Source organism: Hyla sarda, chromosome 1 (assembly GCF_029499605.1).
Source record: "Hyla sarda isolate aHylSar1 chromosome 1, aHylSar1.hap1, whole genome shotgun sequence".
NCBI lineage: Eukaryota > Metazoa > Chordata > Amphibia > Anura > Hylidae > Hyla > Hyla sarda.
The window spans coordinates 50727575-50749891 of NC_079189.1; the positions used below are offsets into that span (position 1 = coordinate 50727575).

At 43.4% G+C, this 22317-nt stretch overlaps 1 protein-coding gene across 1 annotated transcript in view; it reads left to right on the top strand.

Annotated features, from left to right (window-relative positions):
* The first annotated feature begins 1964 nt into the window (after positions 1-1964).
* DOK7 (docking protein 7) overlaps positions 1965-22317 on the top strand; it is a 146562-nt gene continuing 126209 nt past the window's right edge. Inside the window, exons 1-2 of the mRNA XM_056555026.1 lie at positions 1965-2083; positions 2207-2252. Of these exons, the coding sequence (XP_056411001.1) occupies positions 2030-2083; positions 2207-2252 (100 nt within the window). The 5' untranslated portion in view covers positions 1965-2029. The remainder of the gene's footprint in view (positions 2084-2206; positions 2253-22317) is intronic.

Below are 22317 nucleotides of genomic sequence, written 5' to 3' on the forward strand. Positions count from 1 at the left end.
ATATGTTTCCCTATATTTTCACAATTACTTTTTAACATAATTCTTTTTGTGTGTTGTCATATTCTAAGAACCATAGTTTATTTATTTATTTAGTTTTTCATTGATAGAGCAGTCGAAGAGCTTATTCTTCCCAGGACTGGCTGTAGTTTACATTGCTACCATTTTGTAGCAATGTATGTGATATGGTTTATTATTGTCTATCAACGATCTATTAGACCTGATCCATACCTTTGCAGTGACTGTGTATGACAACTAGCTTCCGCTGTTGATGGTGTGTGCACAGCTCCTTATGCCATTGCACCCAAATGACACAGCTGTATGTTTAGTTGCTTAGTTGCTTTAAAACTCGATATACATATATAATGTATATCGATATAATAATGTTGTTTTTCGTTAATAGGGTTTTCCAGCCTTTTTTTTAAAAAAAGGCTGGAGGTGGGTAGGGGAGGAAGAAAGAAAAACATATTTACCTAGCCTGGTCCCCCTCAGCTCCCATTCGCCTCTATCCTGCCCCCCAATCTTCTCTCTTCTTCCAGTTTCCTGCCTCCAAGCAGAAGAACCTGCCAACTCAGCCAATCACTGGCTACAGTGGTGTTCTGTCTCAGCCAGTGATTGGCTGAGCCAACAGGTCCTGCACCCAGCACTTGTCCAGGTCCAGCAACCAACACTTGTCTTGGAAGCAGCCTGTCACGTATGGGCAGGGAATAGTGAAGCCCTAACTCACCCACAGCCGCCATCCCTACCTATTGCCTACTCGCTCTATGTGACGGATCAACAACCACTATGACAAACCCTCCTTGCTAAGTGCTGGGGCAGCATTGTCAAAATAATAAAATACAAAAACAGTAGAAGTCGGGACAGCTGGAGGCACACAAACTAATACAGATACACTAAGACACACACACAGTCAAATCAATGTCAGTCAAGCCGAGGTCGGTAGCAGGAGATAGTGGAGTACAGGAACGCAGAGCAAGAGAAGAGTCAAGGGAAAGCCAAAGATCAATAAAGAAGCAGGTATCCAGTAAGCAGGAGGTATCAGCTAAGGTATAAACTTTCATGGACATTGAATGATCACTGCTTCTAGCTTATATAGGCAGGTTATCAGGGATACACCTCCCTGATAGTCAGCACAGCTGAGAACCACACCCAGATGACACAGGTGAGCTCCAAGCAGCTCCAGCCCAACTACAGACATTTAACTCTTTGTGTTGGGCCAGAGCCAGACATTACAAAGCTAATAATACAGCATACTAGACCCCTATCCCCCCAAAACAAAACATATAAAAAAAAAAAAAAAAATTGAGTCTGGAAACCCCTTTGGCGGAAAAAAAGGATTCGATCAATATCTACTGTGTTGATGCACTAAGTCTCCAACCTTGTGTTTTATATGGTCACAATAACTTCTAATATTCTTATAATTCATAGTACAGGGGCATCATCTCATATATTTTAGGGAATTGCTTTCTAGAATCTCTCTAGGAACTTAGACCCTTCTAGCAATGTTCCACAAGCCTTGGATTATGTCATCGATTCCTTGTTAGGTATGGGATTTTTTTTAGGAATCCCTGAGCCTACATCTCCTCCTCCATTCATAAGCCTACCAGATGAAGAGATGATAGTTAGGATTACTGCCTGCATGTCCGAACAGCCATACCCTCCTACTAATATCTTCTGCCGAATAAATTCTTCTATTCTGAACATAAATTTAGGGCATGGCATTCTTGCATAATTTCCGACCTTAAAGAGGTGAAAGGAAAAAAAAAACGGATTTGGACAGCTGTTATATCCCCGTGCCCACTGGTGTGGGTGCGAGACTTGGTAAGAGCTGGGTGGGAGGCGGCTGGAGAAGTTAGTGCCCATTTGCTCAGCAGTAGGCTGCGTGTGTCACAAAATGCAACTTTCCCTGTCTCTCTGTCTCCTGCCAGGCAGAGCTATTAAAGCTATTTTGAAAGTGACCCTTCAGCTTAAGTGCGTTCAGAAAGAGAGAGGGGAGAGAGGAGGTAGCAGCTGTTTGGAACCATGACTGAAGATGACGGATTCGATTGTGGTGGAGGGTCAAGTCAGATTGAGAGATGGAAAAAAGGTCAGCGAAATGGACAATTTTTTCCACCGTCGCCTTCGATATCCAGGAAACATTTTATCCTGGAATTTTAAATGCTCCTTCATATGATTTCTCTAATCATTTCCTCTTGTTTTGTGATTTCAGTGGAAGAATAGGTGGGTGCTGCTCCGAAAACCTTCCCCTGTTGCAGGTACGGTACTTTTCTCATTTCTACTTCAACTTCTAGACCATACTAATCAATAACAGAACCTGTATTTATTTGCTGATAGACCAGCAAAGTTGGACACCATTATTGGAAGTATTCCTTATGAAGGCACAAGGCTGTGTGGGTGTGTGTGTGTGTGAGGTGGTCCATGCTTTTCAGACCACGTTGTAAGTCCTGGTGGCTCAGTCATTGAAGAAAAATCTTCTTTGTTATATATAACCCAAAAATAATGACTTGAATTTTTGAATCCAACTTTATTCTTTTAGTTGAAAAGCTTCTAGGTTCTATTCATATGATGAGTATTCTGCTTGTTCCTGTAAATAGACTTTTCAAATTTTTTTTGTAAATATAATTTTTTTTTTTAAATATTTTTCTTCACGCTGCATTAGGTTTGAATGGAGACGTGATTTTGAGGAATAGTTTAGATTTGCATTTAAAGGCCTCCCCTTTCAGATATATCAATGGGCACAGAGAAGGGTTTGTTACTTCAAAGCACATACACTGACAAAAATAGAAAGAGGATACAGAATTCTGCCTAGCGTGTGAGCGAGCTGTAGGAAAGGGGTGAGACGACATTAAAACTCTGCAGCAGGTTTCATGTTTCCCAGCAGCCAGAAAACGTTATGGCAGAATAGTGGGGCTTTCTAAGTTTATTTAAATTTAACTAGTAAAATAATTAGTAAAATAATATCTATCTATTTATCTATCTATCTATCTATCTATCTATCTATCTATCTATCTCCTATCTAGATATCATCTATCTCATATCTATCTATCTAATATCTATCTCATATCTATCTATCTATCTATCTATCTATCTATCACATATCGATCTATCTCATATCTATCTATCACATATCTATAAATCATCTATCTCATATCTATCTATTATCATCTCTCTCTCTATCTCATATCTATCTATCACATATCTATCTATCTATCTATCTCATCTATCTATCTATCTATTTATCTATCTATCAAAAACAAAAAACATAAGCCTTTTTTGAACATTGAAAATGTCTTACACATAATTTCATGTATGTTATCTTGATGTAGATGACACGTTCCAGCAGTGGTAAATGTTGTATGTTTTCTATGTATTTGATACATTTAACTAAATTTGTCATATAGTGGTCAGGTAATTCAGGCCCATAAAGCGCCTCTTCCTACACATGGTGATTTTTTGTGTCTTGGGCCCACAAAATATAATTCTTAGAGCTTACAATGAATCTACACAGAACATGTGCATGTCCACTTATTGTCTTATGTTCATCTTATCATTATCATAACACTTTAACAATGGCCCCTAGCAGCAGGTGACTTTTAGGGTATGTTCATACACTGGGATCTGCTACAGATCAGTTGCAGAATATGTGCAATGTTTCTGCACCAAAAAAAATCAATATATTTAGAATCAGTTGCAGATGTGCTGTAGAAAATCCAAAGCAGATTTGTAGTGTGTGAGGGTACCTTAAGGTTATAACTTGCTCTGGAACTCTAGTGGGCCAGTCCAACCTTTTGACAAGTGGACCTCCATTTACCTCTGCCAGTGGGCAACATTACTTTTCACTTTGCTGAAAATTTGTGACCATCATGGGGGAAGACAGGGTTATGTTACATGATGTGACCTTACCAGTAAAATCTTTTGTTCCAACCTAGGGACCCTGGGCCCTGTTAGTCCCTGGTTTCATGTGATTGTCTGGTTTGGCGGGTGTGTAATTGGGTTGCGAACTTTGGAATGTTTTTTACCTGTTCACTATAGGAATAGTGAGATTTGCACAAAACAATTTACTTGTATGATCATGTACTCCTCCATGCCCATTATAGAAGCATAGCTTCTATGGGAGAATACAGTGTCTCACGATGGCACCACACAGAGGCACACGGGGACGGAAGTTTGTGAAATTTCTTTTTAAATGTATGAATGCTAGAGAAATGGTGAACATATAATAATACTTGTCACATATTGAAATTGTCACGTAGATATCTTACATCCTTACACTTGAGTTTAGAGATTTAATTTTTGATTTAATTAACAGAATTATTGATACTTGATCAAGTTTTTACTAGTTTGCAATTAGTTTTTTTTTTGTCACAGTCGATTGGAGAAATGGAAATGTTTATCAGTCATCTGTTTTCTGTTTTATTTTATTTTTCTACAAATCAACATACTGTCTGGTTAAAACCACCTTTCAGTTTCTGATGAAAAATTTAACTGCCTTAAATCCATTGATTCCAAATTCCTTTGGCATTCATCTCATAAAGCTTGGGTAGTCTGAGGGACAACCCCGTGCTGTGAGATGCACCATTGTGCTCTATAGCAATGCATTTGGAGCAGTTACTGCCTGTCTAGTCTTGCTTTATGTTGTGTAAAGTTAATAATAAGTACTGCATGGCTTACACATCTGTATCTTACGCCCTTTGATAGGAAACCTTAATACCTGTAACTGTGAGTACACAAGTCTTTTCAAGTATGTATCTTAACCATTATCATCCAATCTCTGTAGGCCCTCCTCGGCAGAGGATTATCTATTAGGACTGCATATATCAAAACACCTTACCAGAGTATATTCTAGATCAAGGATCATCACATCACTGGTCAAGGATCCTCATCAGTTGTGCAGACACTCACTTAAGTTGCAAGGATGCATTAGGGACTGTGCCCAAGGGACTTCTACCCTCAACTGTCCTAGACTACTCCACCCATCCGTCTAGTGGGCACCACAAATGTAGACATTCCCAGGCAAATCCGGCCACAGCTTTAAGGTCTTTTTACAAAAGTAGAATACCGGTCCTAAAACTGTGTGATCCTGATTATCGCCTCTTGTAAACACAGAACAAAGCTGATCAGATCTTTTATGCCGGCATTGTTTGTAGCCAGCCAGGGTCGGCGTTAGGGGAGGTAGGGTTGCTACCTTTTTTGGAAAAAAAATACAGGCCATGCAAATTTTTATAATTAATTATATATGCATGACATCACAAGAAGCTCCGCCCATGTCCACACATGTTGTGTCACGTACAAGTCCAGCATTGGAAAATTAACCTCTCAGCCTCCGGAATCTGGAAGTGAGGTCCACAGCTGGGGGCAGGGTGGATTGACAACTCATGGGGACCCTGGGTAAGAGTGGATCATGTGGGACCGCTAGGGTTGCCATCTTTCTTGCCCAGAAATACCTGCCATACCAATTTGCATGAGTAATTATATATGCATGACATCACTTTAATCCCCCCCTTTTAGTCCCCCTGCCACAATCATTCCAGTTGATTCCCTCTGTGCCATACTCTTTTACTCATTTTAAATGATCCCCCCTCTGAACCCCGTATTACAACCATTCCAATTGATTCATCCCCCCCATTTCCACCAATCCCCCTGTGTCATAACCATTTCACTTGATCCCCCTCCCCTGTGCCATGTTCTTTTATTCATTTCAATTGATCTGCCCCCCAGGGGTGGACACAGACAGCAGAGGGCCCCTGTGAAAAGAATGTGCCTGGGCCCCCCACTCATACGTCAGGAACCCCCCTTCATATGTCACTTAGGTGGACCCCCATATGTCACTTGCTCAGGGGGGCCCCCACCTATATCACTTGCTCAGGAGGATCCCCATATCAGTTGTTAATTATTTATCAAGGCCCCCCATATGCCGCAGCTCATTCAGGCCCCCCCCACATTAGGTAACATAGTTTCCCCACATTAGGTAGCATAGTTTCCCCACATTAGGTAGCATAGTTTCCTCACATTAGGTAGCAGTTTTCCCACATTAGGTAGCGTAGTTTCCCCACATTAGGTAGCATTGTTCCAGCATTAGGTAGCATAGTTTCCCCCCCATTAGGTAACAGTTCTCCACATTAGGTAGCATAGATTCCCCACATTACATAGCATAGTTTCCCCACATTAGGTAGGCAGCAGTTTCCCCACATTAGGTAGCATAGTTTCCCCACATTAGGTAGCATAGATTCCCCACATTAGGTGGCATAGTTTCCCCACATTACGTAGCATAGCCCCCCTCCCAACACACAGACACACACACACAAACACAGACACACACACATAGACACACTTACCAGGCCTGCGCAGCGCTTCTCCTCTCCGGCAGCAGCCTGACAAGTGACATAACTGACGTCCTCCTGCGTGGGTCTGCGCGACTTCCCTCGTCAGACTCGGGTTGGCCCGCTGCGCTATTATGTACCGTGGCCGCTTTAGAACAGTGAGCAGTGGCAGTGTTGTGTGAGGGGGCCCGCTGCCCTTTCAAAGAGCGGGGGCCCCCTCACACGCTGGGCGCCTGTGCAGCTGAACCGGCTGCACAGGCATATGTCCACCCCTGCCCCCCTGCCTATACCTACTTACCTGGCCTGGATGTCTTATGGGGAAGTGTAAAGGCAGCTGCCAGCTTGTCTCGGCGCCGGTGGGTGGAACTTACGAGGGATGTCCTACTGCGAATCAGTACCTGCAGCCACCGCCGCAGCACGCTGTTTTAGGGTAAGGTCACACGTAACGGATCCGCAGCGTATTTCACGCTGCGGATCCTCCGGTCACCTGACCCATTTTGTGCCTCCAGCTGTTGCCACCGCCCCTTCCGCCACCTCACCCGCCCCTGGCCTGCTCGCAGTGGCAATCCACCGCTATGAGCAGCCACGCTGGGCCTGCGAGTCACCAAGTCCACGAGTACACTGCACATGCACATTACTGTGTGAAGATTAAAATTAGCGCTATTACCAGTGGCGTTGCTAGGGTTGGTGTCACCCGGTGCGGTAGAAAATGGTGTCACCCCATACCTTCCCCCCCTCAGTAAGTTTTTAGCCTGTTGTGACAGACACCACTGGTGTAGCGCATTGTGAGAAATTCCAGTATAATAATCAGATATACCAGTTGCCACAGAATAGGAAAGTGTTAAAGAAGTTTTAACCATTTAAATATACAGCTCCCAGAGTTACTTAAAGGGGTACTCCACTGGAAAACATTTACTTTTATATCAACTGGTGCCAGAAAGTTAAACAGATTTTTTAATTACATGAAAAGAAAATATATAACCAATCCTTCTAGGATTTTACCCCGAAGGGTACACAATGAATTCAAAAATAAAATAGAGAAATTTCAATTGATATAAATTTTATTAAACATATATAAAACAGTTGATGAAATTGTATAAAATTATTCTAATCCTGGCACAGATATATATAGGTGAATGTTCCACTGGGCCCTAGTGGTATTGATCACCTAAAGTGGAAAGACTTTGTTCTAACAATCATAGATAATAGAAAAAATGTATTAAAAAAATTAATTAATAAAAAAATTATTAAAATATACCGGTCTCAAAAAGGTATTATGTCCTTCTCTGGTGCAGCTGATATAATATCTTAGTGATGAATAGATGGACAAGTAGTGTATCCACTATGCAGTTGCTTTTTTTAGTCTATTGACTAGTACAGGCTTGGTCTGGTCTGTATTGGATACTGCTGTTACAATGTATCTCACCCGCTCCTGGATGCCCATTTCCCTCCTGAAGACGTTGCTGCTGCAACGAAACATGTAGAGGGGGCATATTCAGTTTTTATCCAAAACCTCCCTTGTGTCTTATTAACCAGTGAGACTGCAGACCACTGGCTATGACTAATTACTAGGAAGCAACTAGCTTACAGTTCAACAATTATACAGTTATATACACACAAGGAGGTTCATTTTAATTTAGTTGATCACCATATCACTATTATTATTGTGACTTTAATAAAAGTTAAGTTTTAGGGGGTGGGATTAAGAAGGGTATTAGTGACCCAGGGTTTTGTCCCTTGGTCAATGGTGGTATGTTTAATTGACCCTAACCCATTCCGGGGCAAATAATTGTTGTTTATCACCCGCTCCTGGCGTTCGATCTTGTCTCCGTCCACCATACGCCGGCTGCGCTGGCACAGGGCTGTCACTTGTGCAGAGTTTTACTTGTGCAGGGGTACGTTTGGCACAACGTCCCCAGTAGCCTCCGTGTTGCTCCTGGGGACGCTACGGAGGCTACTGGGGACGCTGTGCCAAACGTACCCCTGCACAAGTACAACTCTGCACAAGTGACAGCCCTGTGCCAGCGCAGCCGGCGTATGGTGGACGGAGACAAGATCGAGCGCCAGGAGCGGGTGAGATACATTGTAACAACAGTATCCAATACAGACCAGACCAAGCCTGTACTAGTCAATAGACTAAAAAAAGCAACTGCATAGTGGATACACTACTTGTCCATCTATTCACTAAGATATTATATCAGCTGCACCAGAGAAGGACATAATACCTTTTTCAGACCGGTATATTTTTATAATTTTTTAATAATTTTTTATTAATTAATTTTTTTAATTAATTTTTTCTATTATCTATGATTGTTAGAACAAAGTCTTCCCACTTTAGGTGATCAATACCACTAGGGCCCAGTGGAACATTCACCTATATATATCTGTGCCAGGATTAGAATAATTTTATACAATTTCATCAACTGTTTTATATATGTTTAATAAAATGTATATCAATTGAAATTTCTCAATATTATTTTTGAATTCATTGTGTACCCTTCGGGGTAAAATCCTAGAAGGATTGGTTATATATTTTCTTTTCATATACTATTTATTCCCTGGCCGTTGGGGTTTCGGCATATAACCAACTATATCCTCGGATTTTAGATCTGTGAGCTGCACACATTTTTTCCTTTATACAGATTTTTAAATTACTTCTATTTAAAATCTTAATCCTTACAGTACTTATAAGCTGTTGTATTCTCCACAGGAAGTTCTGTAGTTCTTTCCAGTCTGTCCAAGGTGCTCTGTCTGTCCATGTTAGGAACTGTCCAGAGCAGGAGAGGTTTGCAATGGGGATTTGCTCCTACTATGGACAGTTCTTGACATGGACAGAGGTGTCAGCACAGAGCACTGTGGTCAGACAGAAAATAAATTACTTATACAGCAGCTAATAAGTACTGGAAGGATTAAGATTTTTAAGTAGAAGTAATTTATAAATCTGTTTAACTTTGTAGCACCAGTTGATTAAAACATTTTTTTTTCCAGTAGAGTACCCCTTTATGCAGTGGTGAGGTTATGCTGGGAGTTGTAGTTTCACTCATAACTGTAGAACTGGCAAGCGACTACAGCTCTGATAGGACATAGAGAGGAGAATGTACAGTGATATCAGTGACTACAGGTGACGTCTTCTCTATAGTCTTCCCTTATCTAATTCAGATGGTACATACCGCCTGGTCCAGCTAAAACTTCTCTCTGCAGAATGTGACGCCCAGACGTCTCCTCACTATGTCAGCGCATTCTCATCCTCCATATGAAAACAATTATTATTATAAACATGCCAGACACTGTATCCTCTAAATATAATACTACTATACACTATACTCTTTGATTATAAACCTTCCCTACACCGTACCCACTGAATATAATACTACCACACACTGTACATTCTGAATATAATACCAACACATACTGTACCCTCTGAATATAAATCTGCCACATACTGTACCCTCTGAATATAAATCTGCCACATACTGTACCCTCTGAATATACCGCCACACACTGTACCCTCTGAATATAAATCTGCCACATACTGTACCCTCTGAATATACCGCCACACACTGTACCCTCTGAATATAAATCTGGTGGTGTTGCTAGTGGATGATGGGGGTGCTAGTACTGGGGAGGTGTTGCTGGAGGATGATGAGGGTGCTACTGTCCACCCCCCCTGGCAGTATCACCCCCATCATCCATCGGCAGGATCATCCTCCTGGCAGGAGCACCCCCATCATCCACCATCAGGATCTGCTGATGGAGGTGCTGCTGCTGGGGGGGTTTGCTGGTGGATGATGAGGGTGCTACTGCCAGGGGGAGAGAATTAGGTAGGCAGAGGTTCCCCCACTTAAGGTAGGTAGCAGTTCCCCCACATTAGGTAGATAGCAGTTCCCCCACATTAGGTAGGTAGCAGTTCCCCCACATTAGGTAGGTAGCAGTTCCCCCATATTAGGTAGCATAGATTCCCCACATTTGGTACCAGTTACCCCACATTAGGTAGTAATTTCCCCACATTAGGTAGCACAGATTCCACACATTAGGTAGCATAGATTCCACACATTAGGTAGCAGTTTCCCCACATTAGGTAGCACAAATTCCCCACATTAGGTAGCAGTTTTCCCACATTATGTAGCAGCCTTCGCACATTAGGTAGCAGTTTTCCCACATTATGTAGCAGCCTTCGCACATTAGGTAGCAGTTTTCCAAGATTAGGTAGCAGTTTCCCCACATTAGGTAGCATAGATTCCCCACATTTGGTAGTAGTTTCCCCCATTAGGCCGCAGGTTCCCTTGCATGTTCCCCACAATAGGTCAAAGTCTCGCTGGTTCAAACAAACCCCCCCACCCCCCACACAAAAAAAAAACACACACACACACAGATAGATAGAGAGAGACACACACAGTCAGAGAGACACACATTCACAGAGAGACACACACACACAGTCAGAGAGACACACACTCACAGAGAGACACACACACGCACAGTCACACACAGTCACAGTCACACAAAGACAGAGAGTCACACACAGACAGAGAGCCACACACAGACAGAGATAGCGACAGACACACACACAGAGACACACACACTCACAGACACAGACACACACAGAGAGTCACACACACACACACACACACAAACAGAGAGAGTGAGACAGACACACACTCACCCATCCAGCACAGCGCTCCTTCTCTCCGGGCGCTCTGCGAGTGACGTCACGTCCTCCTGCGCCGGCCCTGCGGAGGGACGTCGTACCGGCACAACAGAAGACGTGAAGGGGCAGGCCGGTTCACTGTGCTGGGGGGGCGGGGGTGCTAGTACGGAGGCGCAACAAGTGAGGACCGGGGGGGGGATGCTATTACAGAGACAGCGCAAGTGGGGGCCGGGGGGGTGCTGCTAGTATGGAGACAGGCAGCACAACTGAGGACCGGCGGCGTACCTGGTGTCACCACATCAGGATGGTGTCACCCGGTGCGGGCCGCACCCCCCGCACCCCGGTCGCAACGCCACTGGCTATTACTAACGCCCCCTGAAGAAGCATATTAGTGAAAACGCGTTTGGGGTAGAGGTGAGATGTGTTCTGGATAGGGTGCATGGTCATTTTTCCATCATTGTCTTTGCATGCTGTTCGGCTGTAGTGTGTCAATTTATCTGTTATGTTAATGTATCACATATGTAACTTCATTTATTCATGTGGTAGTTATTCTATTTCATAGCTCTGTGGCTCAGACCTGTTTAGATACCCTAGACATATTTATTGGCCTGATTTGGTCAGTTAATGCCACTTGCTTTTGGTGCTGATACCTAAAATGATACATTTCCAGACAGCCACTCGCATCATGATGTTTATATGATTACATCCACCTCGCAATTATTTGCCTGTGTATTCTTTGTACCCATCTCCTTTCTGCTTTTTATGGTAATTTTATCTATATGTTTGTACTTCAATAAATATTTTGTATAATTAATATTACATGGATTGGTTCACTATGGTCCTTGATTTTTCAGCGTTTCTATTACTGATAGGCAGCACTGATAAGATCACTGTTATAGTATATGTGAGCTCTGTTACTGACAGGCAGCACTGAGAAGATCATCGTTATAGTATATGTGAGCTCTTTTACTGACAGGCAGCACTGAGAAGATCACTGTTATAGTATATGTGGGTGCTTTTACTGACAGGCAGTACTGAGAAGATCACTGTTATAGTATATGTGGGTGCTATTACTGTTACGCCGAGCGCTCCGGGTCCCTGTTCCTCCCCGGAGCGCTCGCCTCATCCTCGTTACTGCAGCGCCCCGGTCAGATCCACTGACCGGGTGCGCTGCGATACCGCCTCCAGCCGGGATGCGATTCGCGATGCGGGTGGCGCCCGCTCGCGATGCGCACCCCGGCTCCCGTACCTGACTCGTTCTCCGTCGGTCCTGTCCCGGCGCGCGCGGCCCCGCTCCCTAGGGCGCGCGCGCGCCGGGTCTCTGCGATTTAAAGGGCCAGTGCACCAATGATGGTGCCTGGTCCAATCTTCCCAATTACCTTGATTAGTTTCCACCTGTGCACTCCCTACTTATACCTCACTTCCCCTGCACTCCCTGGCCGGATCTTGTTGCCCTTGTGCCTAGTGAAAGCATTCCCTTGTTTGTTCCTAGCCCGTGTTCCAGACCTCCTGCCGTTGCCCCTGACTACGATCCTTGCTGCCTGCCCCGACCTTCTGCTACGTCCGACCTTGCTTCTGTCTACTCCCTTGTACCGCGCCTATCTTCAGCAGCCAGAGAGGTTGAGCCGTTGCTAGTGGATACGACCTGGTCACTACCGCCGCAGCAAGACCATCCCGCTTTGCGGCGGGCTCTGGTGAAAACCTGTAGTGACTTAGAACCGGTCCACTAGCACGGCTCCTCTCTCCTCTGGTCCTCTGCAATCCGTTCCTGTGCCTCCCGCCGTGGAGGCTATGCAAGTTGACCGGTCTCGCTTGACACCTCAAGAGAGGACACGACGCCGCATGAAGGATTGTCCTATCCGTCCTCCCCGCCTGGAAAGACGTACGCTGACTCCGCACAAAGGTGACACAGTTCTTGATGTCAACTCTGCTTCTCCACGCCTTACTGTGCCTGTGCGGATATCTGCCTCTACCTTCTCCTTCTCTACTATGGCCTTCTTGGATTCCGGATCTGCAGGACATTTTTTTTTGGCCTCTCTTATCAACAGGTTCAACATCCCTGTGACCAGTCTCGCCAGACCCCTCTACATCAATTGTGTTAACAATGAAAGATTGGACTGTGCCGTGCGTTACTGCACGGAACCCCTCCTAATGTGCCTTGGACCTCATCACGGAAAAATTGAGTTTTTGGTCCTCAGGTTCTTTGGCCCCAAGAAGAGGGGGAGACCCAAGGGGGGGGGTACTGTTACGCCGAGCGCTCCGGGTCCCTGTTCCTCCCCGGAGCGCTCGCCTCATCCTCGTTACTGCAGCGCCCCGGTCAGATCCACTGACCGGGTGCGCTGCGATACCGCCTCCAGCCGGGATGCGATTCGCGATGCGGGTGGCGCCCGCTCGCGATGCGCACCCCGGCTCCCGTACCTGACTCGTTCTCCGTCGGTCCTGTCCCGGCGCGCGCGGCCCCGCTCCCTAGGGCGCGCGCGCGCCGGGTCTCTGCGATTTAAAGGGCCAGTGCACCAATGATGGTGCCTGGTCCAATCTTCCCAATTACCTTGATTAGTTTCCACCTGTGCACTCCCTACTTATACCTCACTTCCCCTGCACTCCCTGGCCGGATCTTGTTGCCCTTGTGCCTAGTGAAAGCATTCCCTTGTTTGTTCCTAGCCCGTGTTCCAGACCTCCTGCCGTTGCCCCTGACTACGATCCTTGCTGCCTGCCCCGACCTTCTGCTACGTCCGACCTTGCTTCTGTCTACTCCCTTGTACCGCGCCTATCTTCAGCAGCCAGAGAGGTTGAGCCGTTGCTAGTGGATACGACCTGGTCACTACCGCCGCAGCAAGACCATCCCGCTTTGCGGCGGGCTCTGGTGAAAACCTGTAGTGACTTAGAACCGGTCCACTAGCACGGTCCTCGCCAATCCCTCTCTGGCACAGAGGATCCACCTCCTGCCAGCCGGCATCGTGACAATTACTGACAGGCAGCACTGAGAAGACCACTGTTATAGTATATGTGGGCACTATTACTGACAGGCAGCACTGATAAGATCACTGTTATAGTATATGTGAGCTCTGTTACTGACAGACAGCACTGATAAGATCACTGTTATAGTATATGTGGGCGCCATTACTGATAGACAGCACTGAGATGATCACTGTTATTGTATATGTGAGCGCTGTTACTGACAGGCAGTACTGAGAAGATCACTGTTATAGTATATGTGGGCGCAATTACTGACAGACAGCACTGAGAAGATCAGTGTTATAGTATATGTGGCCGCTATTACTGACAGGCAGCACTGAGAAGATCACTGTTATAGTATATGTGGCCGCTATTACTGACAGGCAGCACTGAAAAGAGGACTGTTATAGTATATGTGGGTGCTATTACTGACAGGCAGCACTGAGAAGATCACTGTTATAGTATATGTGGGTGCTATTACTGATTGACAGCACTGGGAAGATCACTGTTATAGTATATGTGGGTGCTATTACTGATAGGCAGCACTGAGAAGATCATTGTTATAGTATATGTGGGTGCTATTACTAATAGGTAGCATTGAGAAGATCACTTTTATAGTATATGTGGGCGCTATTACTGACAGGCAGCACTGAGAAGATCACTGTTATAGTATATGTGGGCACTATTACTGACAGGCAGCACTGAGAAGATCACTGTTATAGTATATGTGGGTGCTATTACTGACAGACAGCACTGAGATGATCACTGTTATAGTATATGTGGGTACTATTACTGACAGGCAGCACTGAGAAGATCACTGTTATAGTATATGTGGGTGCTAATACTGAGAGGCAGCACTGAGAAGATCAATGTTATAGTATATGTGGACGATATTACTGACAGGCAGCACTGAGAAGATCACTGTTATAGGATATGTGGACGCTATTACTGACATGCAGAAATGAGATCACTGTTATAGTATATGTGGGCGCTATTACTGATAGGCAGCACTGAGAACATCACTGTTATAGTATATGTGGGTGTTATTACTGACAGGCAGCACTGAGATGATCACTGTTATAGTATATGTGGGCGCTATTACTGATAGGCAGCATTGAGAACATCACTGTTGTAGTATATGTGGGTGTTATTACTGACAGGCAGCACTGAGATGATCACTGTTATAGCATATGTGGGCGCTATTACTGATAGGCAGCACTGATTAGATCACTGTTATAGTATATGTGGGCACTATTACTGGGAGGCAGCACTGATTAGATCACTGTTATAGTATATGTGGGCACTATTACTGATAGGCAGCACTGAGAGGATCACTGTTATAGTATATGTGGGGGCTATTACTGATAGGCAGCACTGAGATTACTGTTATAGTATATGTGGACGCCATTACTGATTGGCAGCACTGAGAAGATCACTGTTATAATATATGTGGGTGCAATTACTGACAGACAGCACTGAGAAGATCACTGTTATAGTACATGTGGGTGCTATTACTAATAATCAGCACTGAGAAGATCACTGTTATAGTATATGTGGGCGCTATTACTAATAATCAGCACTCAGAAGATGTCTGTTATAGTATATGTGGGTGCTATTACTGACAGGCAGCACTGAGAAGATCACTGTTATAGTATATTTGGGCACTATTGCTGACAGGCAGCACTGAGAAGATCACTGTTATAGTATATGTGGGTGCAATTACTGACAGGCAGCATGGAGAAGATCACTCTTATAGTATATGTGGGCACTATTAATGACAGACAGAACTGAGAAGATCACTGTCAAAATATATGTGGGTGCTATTACTGACAGGCAGCACTGAGAAGATCGCTGTTATAGTATATGTGGGTGTAATTACTAATAGGTAGCATTGAGAAGATCACTGTTATAGTATATGTGGGTGCTATTACTGACAGACAGCACTGAGATGATCACTGTTATAGTATATGTGGGTACTATTACTGACATGCAGCACTGAGAAGATCACTGTTATAGTATATGTGGGTGCTATTACTGAGAGGCAGCACTGAGAAGATCAATGCTGTAGTATATGTGGACGATATTACTGACAGGCAGCACTGAGAAGATCATTGTTATAGGATATGTGGACGCTATTACTGACATGCAGAAATGAGATCACTGTTATAGTATATGTGGGCGCTATTACTGATAGACAGCACTGAGAACATCACTGTTATAGTATATGTGGGTGTTCTTACTGACAGGGAGCACTGAGAAGATCACTCTTATAGTATATGTGGGCGCTATTACTGATAAACAGCACTGAGATGATCACTGTTATAGTATATGTGGGTACTATTACTGACATGCAGCATTGAGATGATCACTGTTATAGTATATGTGGGTGCCATTACTGAGAGGCAGCACTGAGAAGATCACTGTTATAGGATATGTGGACACTATTACTGACATGCAGAAATGAGATCACTGTTATAGTATATGTGGGCGCTATTACTGATAGGCAGCATTGAGAACATCACTGTTATAGTATATGTGGGTGTTATTACTGACAGGCAGCACTGAGAAGATCACTCTTATAGTATATGTGGCCGCTATTACTGATAGGCAGCACTGAGATGATCACTGTTATAGTATATGTGGGCGCTATTACTGATAGGCAGCACTGATTAGATCACTGTTATAGTATATGTGGGCGCTATTACTGACAGGCAGCACTGATTAGATCACTGTTATAGTATATGTGGGCGCTATTACTGATAGGCAGCACTGAGAAGATCACTGTTATAGTATATGTGGGCGCTATTACTGATATGCAGCATTGAGAAGATCACTGTTATAGTATATGTGGGTGCTATTACTGACAGACAGCACTGAGATGATCACTGTTATAGTATATGTGGGTACTATTACTGACAAGCAGCACTGAGATGATCACTGTTATAGTATATGTGGGTGCTATTACTGAGAGGCAGCACTGAGAAGATCAATGTTATAGTATATGTGGACGATATTACTGACAGGCAGCACTGAGAAGATCACTGTAATAGGATATGTGGACGCTATTACTGACATGCAGAAATGAGATCACTGTTATAGTATATGTGGGCGCTATTACTGATAGGCAGCACTGAGAACATCACTGTTATAGTATATGTGGGTGTTATTACTGACAGGCAGCACTGAGAAGATCACTCTTATAGAATATGTGGGCGCTATTACTGATAGGCAGCACTGAGATGATCACTGTTATAGTATATGTGGGCACTATTACTGATAGGCAGCACTGAGATGATCACTGTTATAGTATATGTGGGCGCTATTACTGATAGGCAGCACTAATTAGATCACTGTTATAGTATATGTGGGCGCTATTACTGACAGGCAGCACTGATTAGATCTCTGTTATAGTATATGTGGGCGCTATTACTGACAGGCAGCACTGAGAAGATCACTGTTATAGGGTATGTGGACGCTATTGCTGACATGCAGAAATGAGATCACTGTTATAGTATATATGGGCGCTATTACTGATAGGCAGCACTGAGAAGATCACTGTTATAGTATATGTGGGCGCTATTACTGATAGGCAGCACTGAGATGATCACTGTTATAGTATATGTGGACGATATTACTGACAGGCAGCACTGAGAAGATCACTGTTATAGGATATGTGGACGCTATTGCTGACATGCAGAAATGAGATCACTGTTATAGTATATATGGGCGCTATTACTGATAGGCAGCACTGAGATGATCCCTGGTATAGTATATGTGGACGATATTACTGACAGGCAGCACTGAGAAGATCACTGTTATAGGATATGTGGACGCTATTACTGACATGCAGAAATGAGATCACTGTTATAGTATATGTGGGCGCTATTACTGATAGGCAGCACTGAGAACATCGCTGTTATAGTATATGTGGGTGTTATTACTGACAGGAAGCACTGAGAAGATCACTCTTATAGTATATGTGGGCGCTATTACTGATAGGCAGCACTGAGATGATCACTGTTATAGTTTATGTGGGCGCTATTACTGATAGGCAGCACTGATTAGATCACTGTTATAGTATATGTGGGCGCTATTACTGACAGGCAGCACTGATTAGATCACTGTTATAGTATATGTGGGCACTATTACTGATAGGCAGCACTGAGAAGATCACTGTTATAGTATATGTGGGCGCTATTACTGATATGCAGCATTGAGATAATCACTGTTATAGTATATGTGGGTGCTATTACTGACAGACAGCACTGAGATGATCACTGTTATAGTATAACATTGATCTTCTCAGTGCTGCCTCTCAGTAATAGTACTGACAGGCAGCACTGAGAAGATCACTGTTATAGTATATGTGGGTGCTATTACTGAGAGGCAGCACTGAGAAGATCAATGTTATAGTATATGTGGAAGATATTACTGACAGATAGCACTGAGAAGATCACTGTTATAGGATATGTGGACGCTGTTACTGACATGCAGAAATGAGATCACTGTTATAGTATATGTGGGCGCTATTACTGATAGGCAGCACTGAGAACATCGCTGTTATAGTATATGTGGGTGTTATTACTGACAGGCAGCACTGAGAAGATCACTCTTATAGTATATGTGGGCGCTATTACTGATAGGCAGCTCTGAGATGATCACTGTTATAGTATATGTGGGCGCTATTACTGATAGGCAGCACTGATTAGATCACTGTTATAGTATATGTCGGCGCTATTACTGACAGGCAGCACTGATTAGATCACTGTTATAGTATATGTGGGCACTATTGCTGATAGGCAGCACTGAGAAGATCACTGTTATAGTATATGTGGGCGCTATTACTGACATGCAGCATTGAGAAGATCACTGTTATAGTATATGTGGGTTCTATTACTGACAGACAGCACTGAGATGATCACTGTTATAGTATATGTGGGTACTATTACTGACAGGCAGCACTGAGAAGATCACTGTTATAGTATATGTGGGTGCTATTACTGAGAGGCAGCACTGAGAAGATCAATGTTATAGTATATGTGGACAATATTACTGACAGGCAGCACTGAGAAGATCACTGTTATAGGATATGTGGACGCTATTACTGACATGCAGAAATGAGATCACTGTTATAGTATATGTGGGCGCTATTACTGATAGGCAGCACTGAGATTATCACTATTATAGTATATGTGGGCGCTATTACTGATAGGCAGCACTGATTAGATCACTGTTATAGTATATGTGGGTGCTATTACTGACATGCAGCATTGAGAAGATCACTGTTATAGTATATGTGGGTGCTATTACTGACAGACAGCACTGAGATGATCACTGTTATAGTATATGTGGGTACTATTACTGACAGGCAGCACTGAGAAGATCACTGTTATAGTATATGTGGGCGCTATTACTGATAGGCAGCTCTGAGATGATCACTGTTATAGTATATGTGGGCGCTATTACTGATAGGCAGCACTGATTAGATCACTGTTATAGTATATGTCGGCGCTATTACTGACAGGCAGCACTGATTAGATCACTGTTATAGTATATGTGGGCACTATTGCTGATAGGCAGCACTGAGAAGATCACTGTTATAGTATATGTGGGCGCTATTACTGACATGCAGCATTGAGAAGATCACTGTTATAGTATATGTGGGTTCTATTACTGCCAGACAGCACTGAGATGATCACTGTTATAGTCTATGTGGGTACTATTACTGACAGGCAGCACTGAGAAGATCACTGTTATAGTATATGTGGGTGCTATTACTGAGAGGCAGCACTGAGAAGATCAATGTTATAGTATATGTGGACAATATTACTGACAGGCAGCACTGAGAAGATCACTGTTATAGGATATGTGGACGCTATTACTGACATGCAGAAATGAGATCACTGTTATAGTATATGTGGGCGCTATTACTGATAGGCAGCACTGAGATTATCACTATTATAGTATATGTGGGCGCTATTACTGATAGGCAGCACTGATTAGATCACTGTTATAGTATATGTGGGTGCTATTACTGACATGCAGCATTGAGAAGATCACTGTTATAGTATATGTGGGTGCTATTACTGACAGACAGCACTGAGATGATCACTGTTATAGTATATGTGGGTACTATTACTGACAGGCAGCACTGAGAAGATCACTGTTATAGTATATGTGGGTGCTATTACTGAGAGGCAGCACTGAGAAGATCAATGTTATAATATATGTGGGTGCTCTTACTGACAGGCAGCCCTGAGAGGATCACTGTTATAGTACATGTGGGTGCTATTACTAATAATCAGCACTGAGATGATCACTGTTATAGGATATGTGGACGCTATTACTCACATGCAGAAATGAGATCACTCTTATAGTATATGTGGGCGCTATTACTGATAGGCAGCACTGAGAACATCACTGTTATAGTATATGTGGGTGTTATTACTGACAGGCAGCACTGATTAGATCACTGTTATAGTATATGTGGGCACTATTACTGATAGGCAGCACTGAGAAGATCACTGTTATAGTATATGTGGGTGCTATTACTGACATGCAGCATTGAGAAGATCACTGTTATAGTATATGTGGGTGCTATTACTGACAGACAGCACTGAGATGATCACTGTTATAGTATATGTGGGTACTATTACTAACAGGCAGCACTGAGAAGATCACTGTTATAGTATATGTGGGTGCTATTACTGAGAGGCAGCACTGAGAAGATCAATGTTATAATATATGTGGGTGCTCTTACTGACAGGCAGCCCTGAGAGGATCACTGTTATAGTACATGTGGGTGCTATTACTAATAATCAGCACTGAGATGATCACTGTTATAGGATATGTGGACGCTATTACTCACATGCAGAAATGAGATCACTCTTATAGTATATGTGGGCGCTATTACTGATAGGCAGCACTGAGAACATCACTCTTATAGTATATGTGGGTGTTATTACTGACAGGCAGCACTGAGATGATCACTGTTATAGTATATGTGGGTGCTATTACTGACAGGCAGCACTGAGATGATCACTCTTATAGTATATGTGGGCGCTATTACTGATAGGCAGCACTGAGATGATCACTGTTATAGTATATGTGGGCGCTATTACTGATAGGCAGCACTGATTAGATCACTGTTATAGTATATGTGGGCGCTATTACTGATAGGCAGCACTGATTAGATCACTGTTCTAGTATATGTGGGCACTATTACTGATAGGCAGCACTGAGAAGATCACTGTTATAGTATATGTGGGCGCTATTACTGATAGGCAGCACTGAGATTACTGTTATAGTATATGTGGACGCCATTACTGACAGGCAGCCCTGAGAAGATCACTGTTATAGTACATGTGGGTGCTATTACTAATAATCAGCACTGAGAAGATCACTGTTATAGTACATGTGGGTGCTATTACTAATAATCAGCACTGAGAAGATCACTGTTATAGTATATGTGGGCGCTATTACTAATAATCAGCACTCAGAAGATCACTGTTATAGTATATGTGGGTGCTATTACTGACAGGCAGCACTGAGAAGATCACTGTTATAGTATATTTGGGCGCTATTGCTGACAGGCAGCACTGAGAAGATCACTGTTATAGTATATGTGGGCGCAATTACTGACAGGCAGCATGGAGAAGATCACTGTTATAGTATATGTGGGCACTATTACTGACAGACAGAACTGAGAAGATCACTGTCAAAATATATGTGGGTGCTATTACTGAGAGCCAGCACTGAGAAGATCACTGTTATAGTATATGTGGGTGCTATTACAATTAATCAGCACTCAGAAGATCACTGTTATAGTATATGTGGGCGCTATTACTGATAGACAGCACTAAGATGATCACTGTTATAGTATATGTGGGTGCTATTACTGACAGCCAGCACTGAGAAGATCACTGTTATAGTATATGTGGGCGCAATTACTGACAGGCAGCATGGAGAAGATCACTGTTATAGTATATGTGGGCACTATTACTGACAGACAGAACTGAGAAGATCACTGTCAAAGTATATGTGGGTGCTATTACTGACAGGCAGCACTGAGAAGATCACTGTTATAGTATATGTGGGCGCTTTTACTGATAGGCAGCATTGAGAACATCACTGTTATAGTATATGTGGGCACTATTACTGACAGGCAGCACTGATAAGATCACTGTTATCGTATATGTGGGTGCTATTACTGACAGACAGCACTGAGAAGATCACTGTTATAGGATATATGGGTGCTATAACTGACTGACAGCACTGTGAAGATCACTGTTATAGTACATGTGGGTGCTATAACTGACTGACAGCACTGAGAAGATCACTGTTAAAGTATATGTGGGCGCTGTTACTGACAGGCAGCACTGAAAAGATCACTGTTAAAGT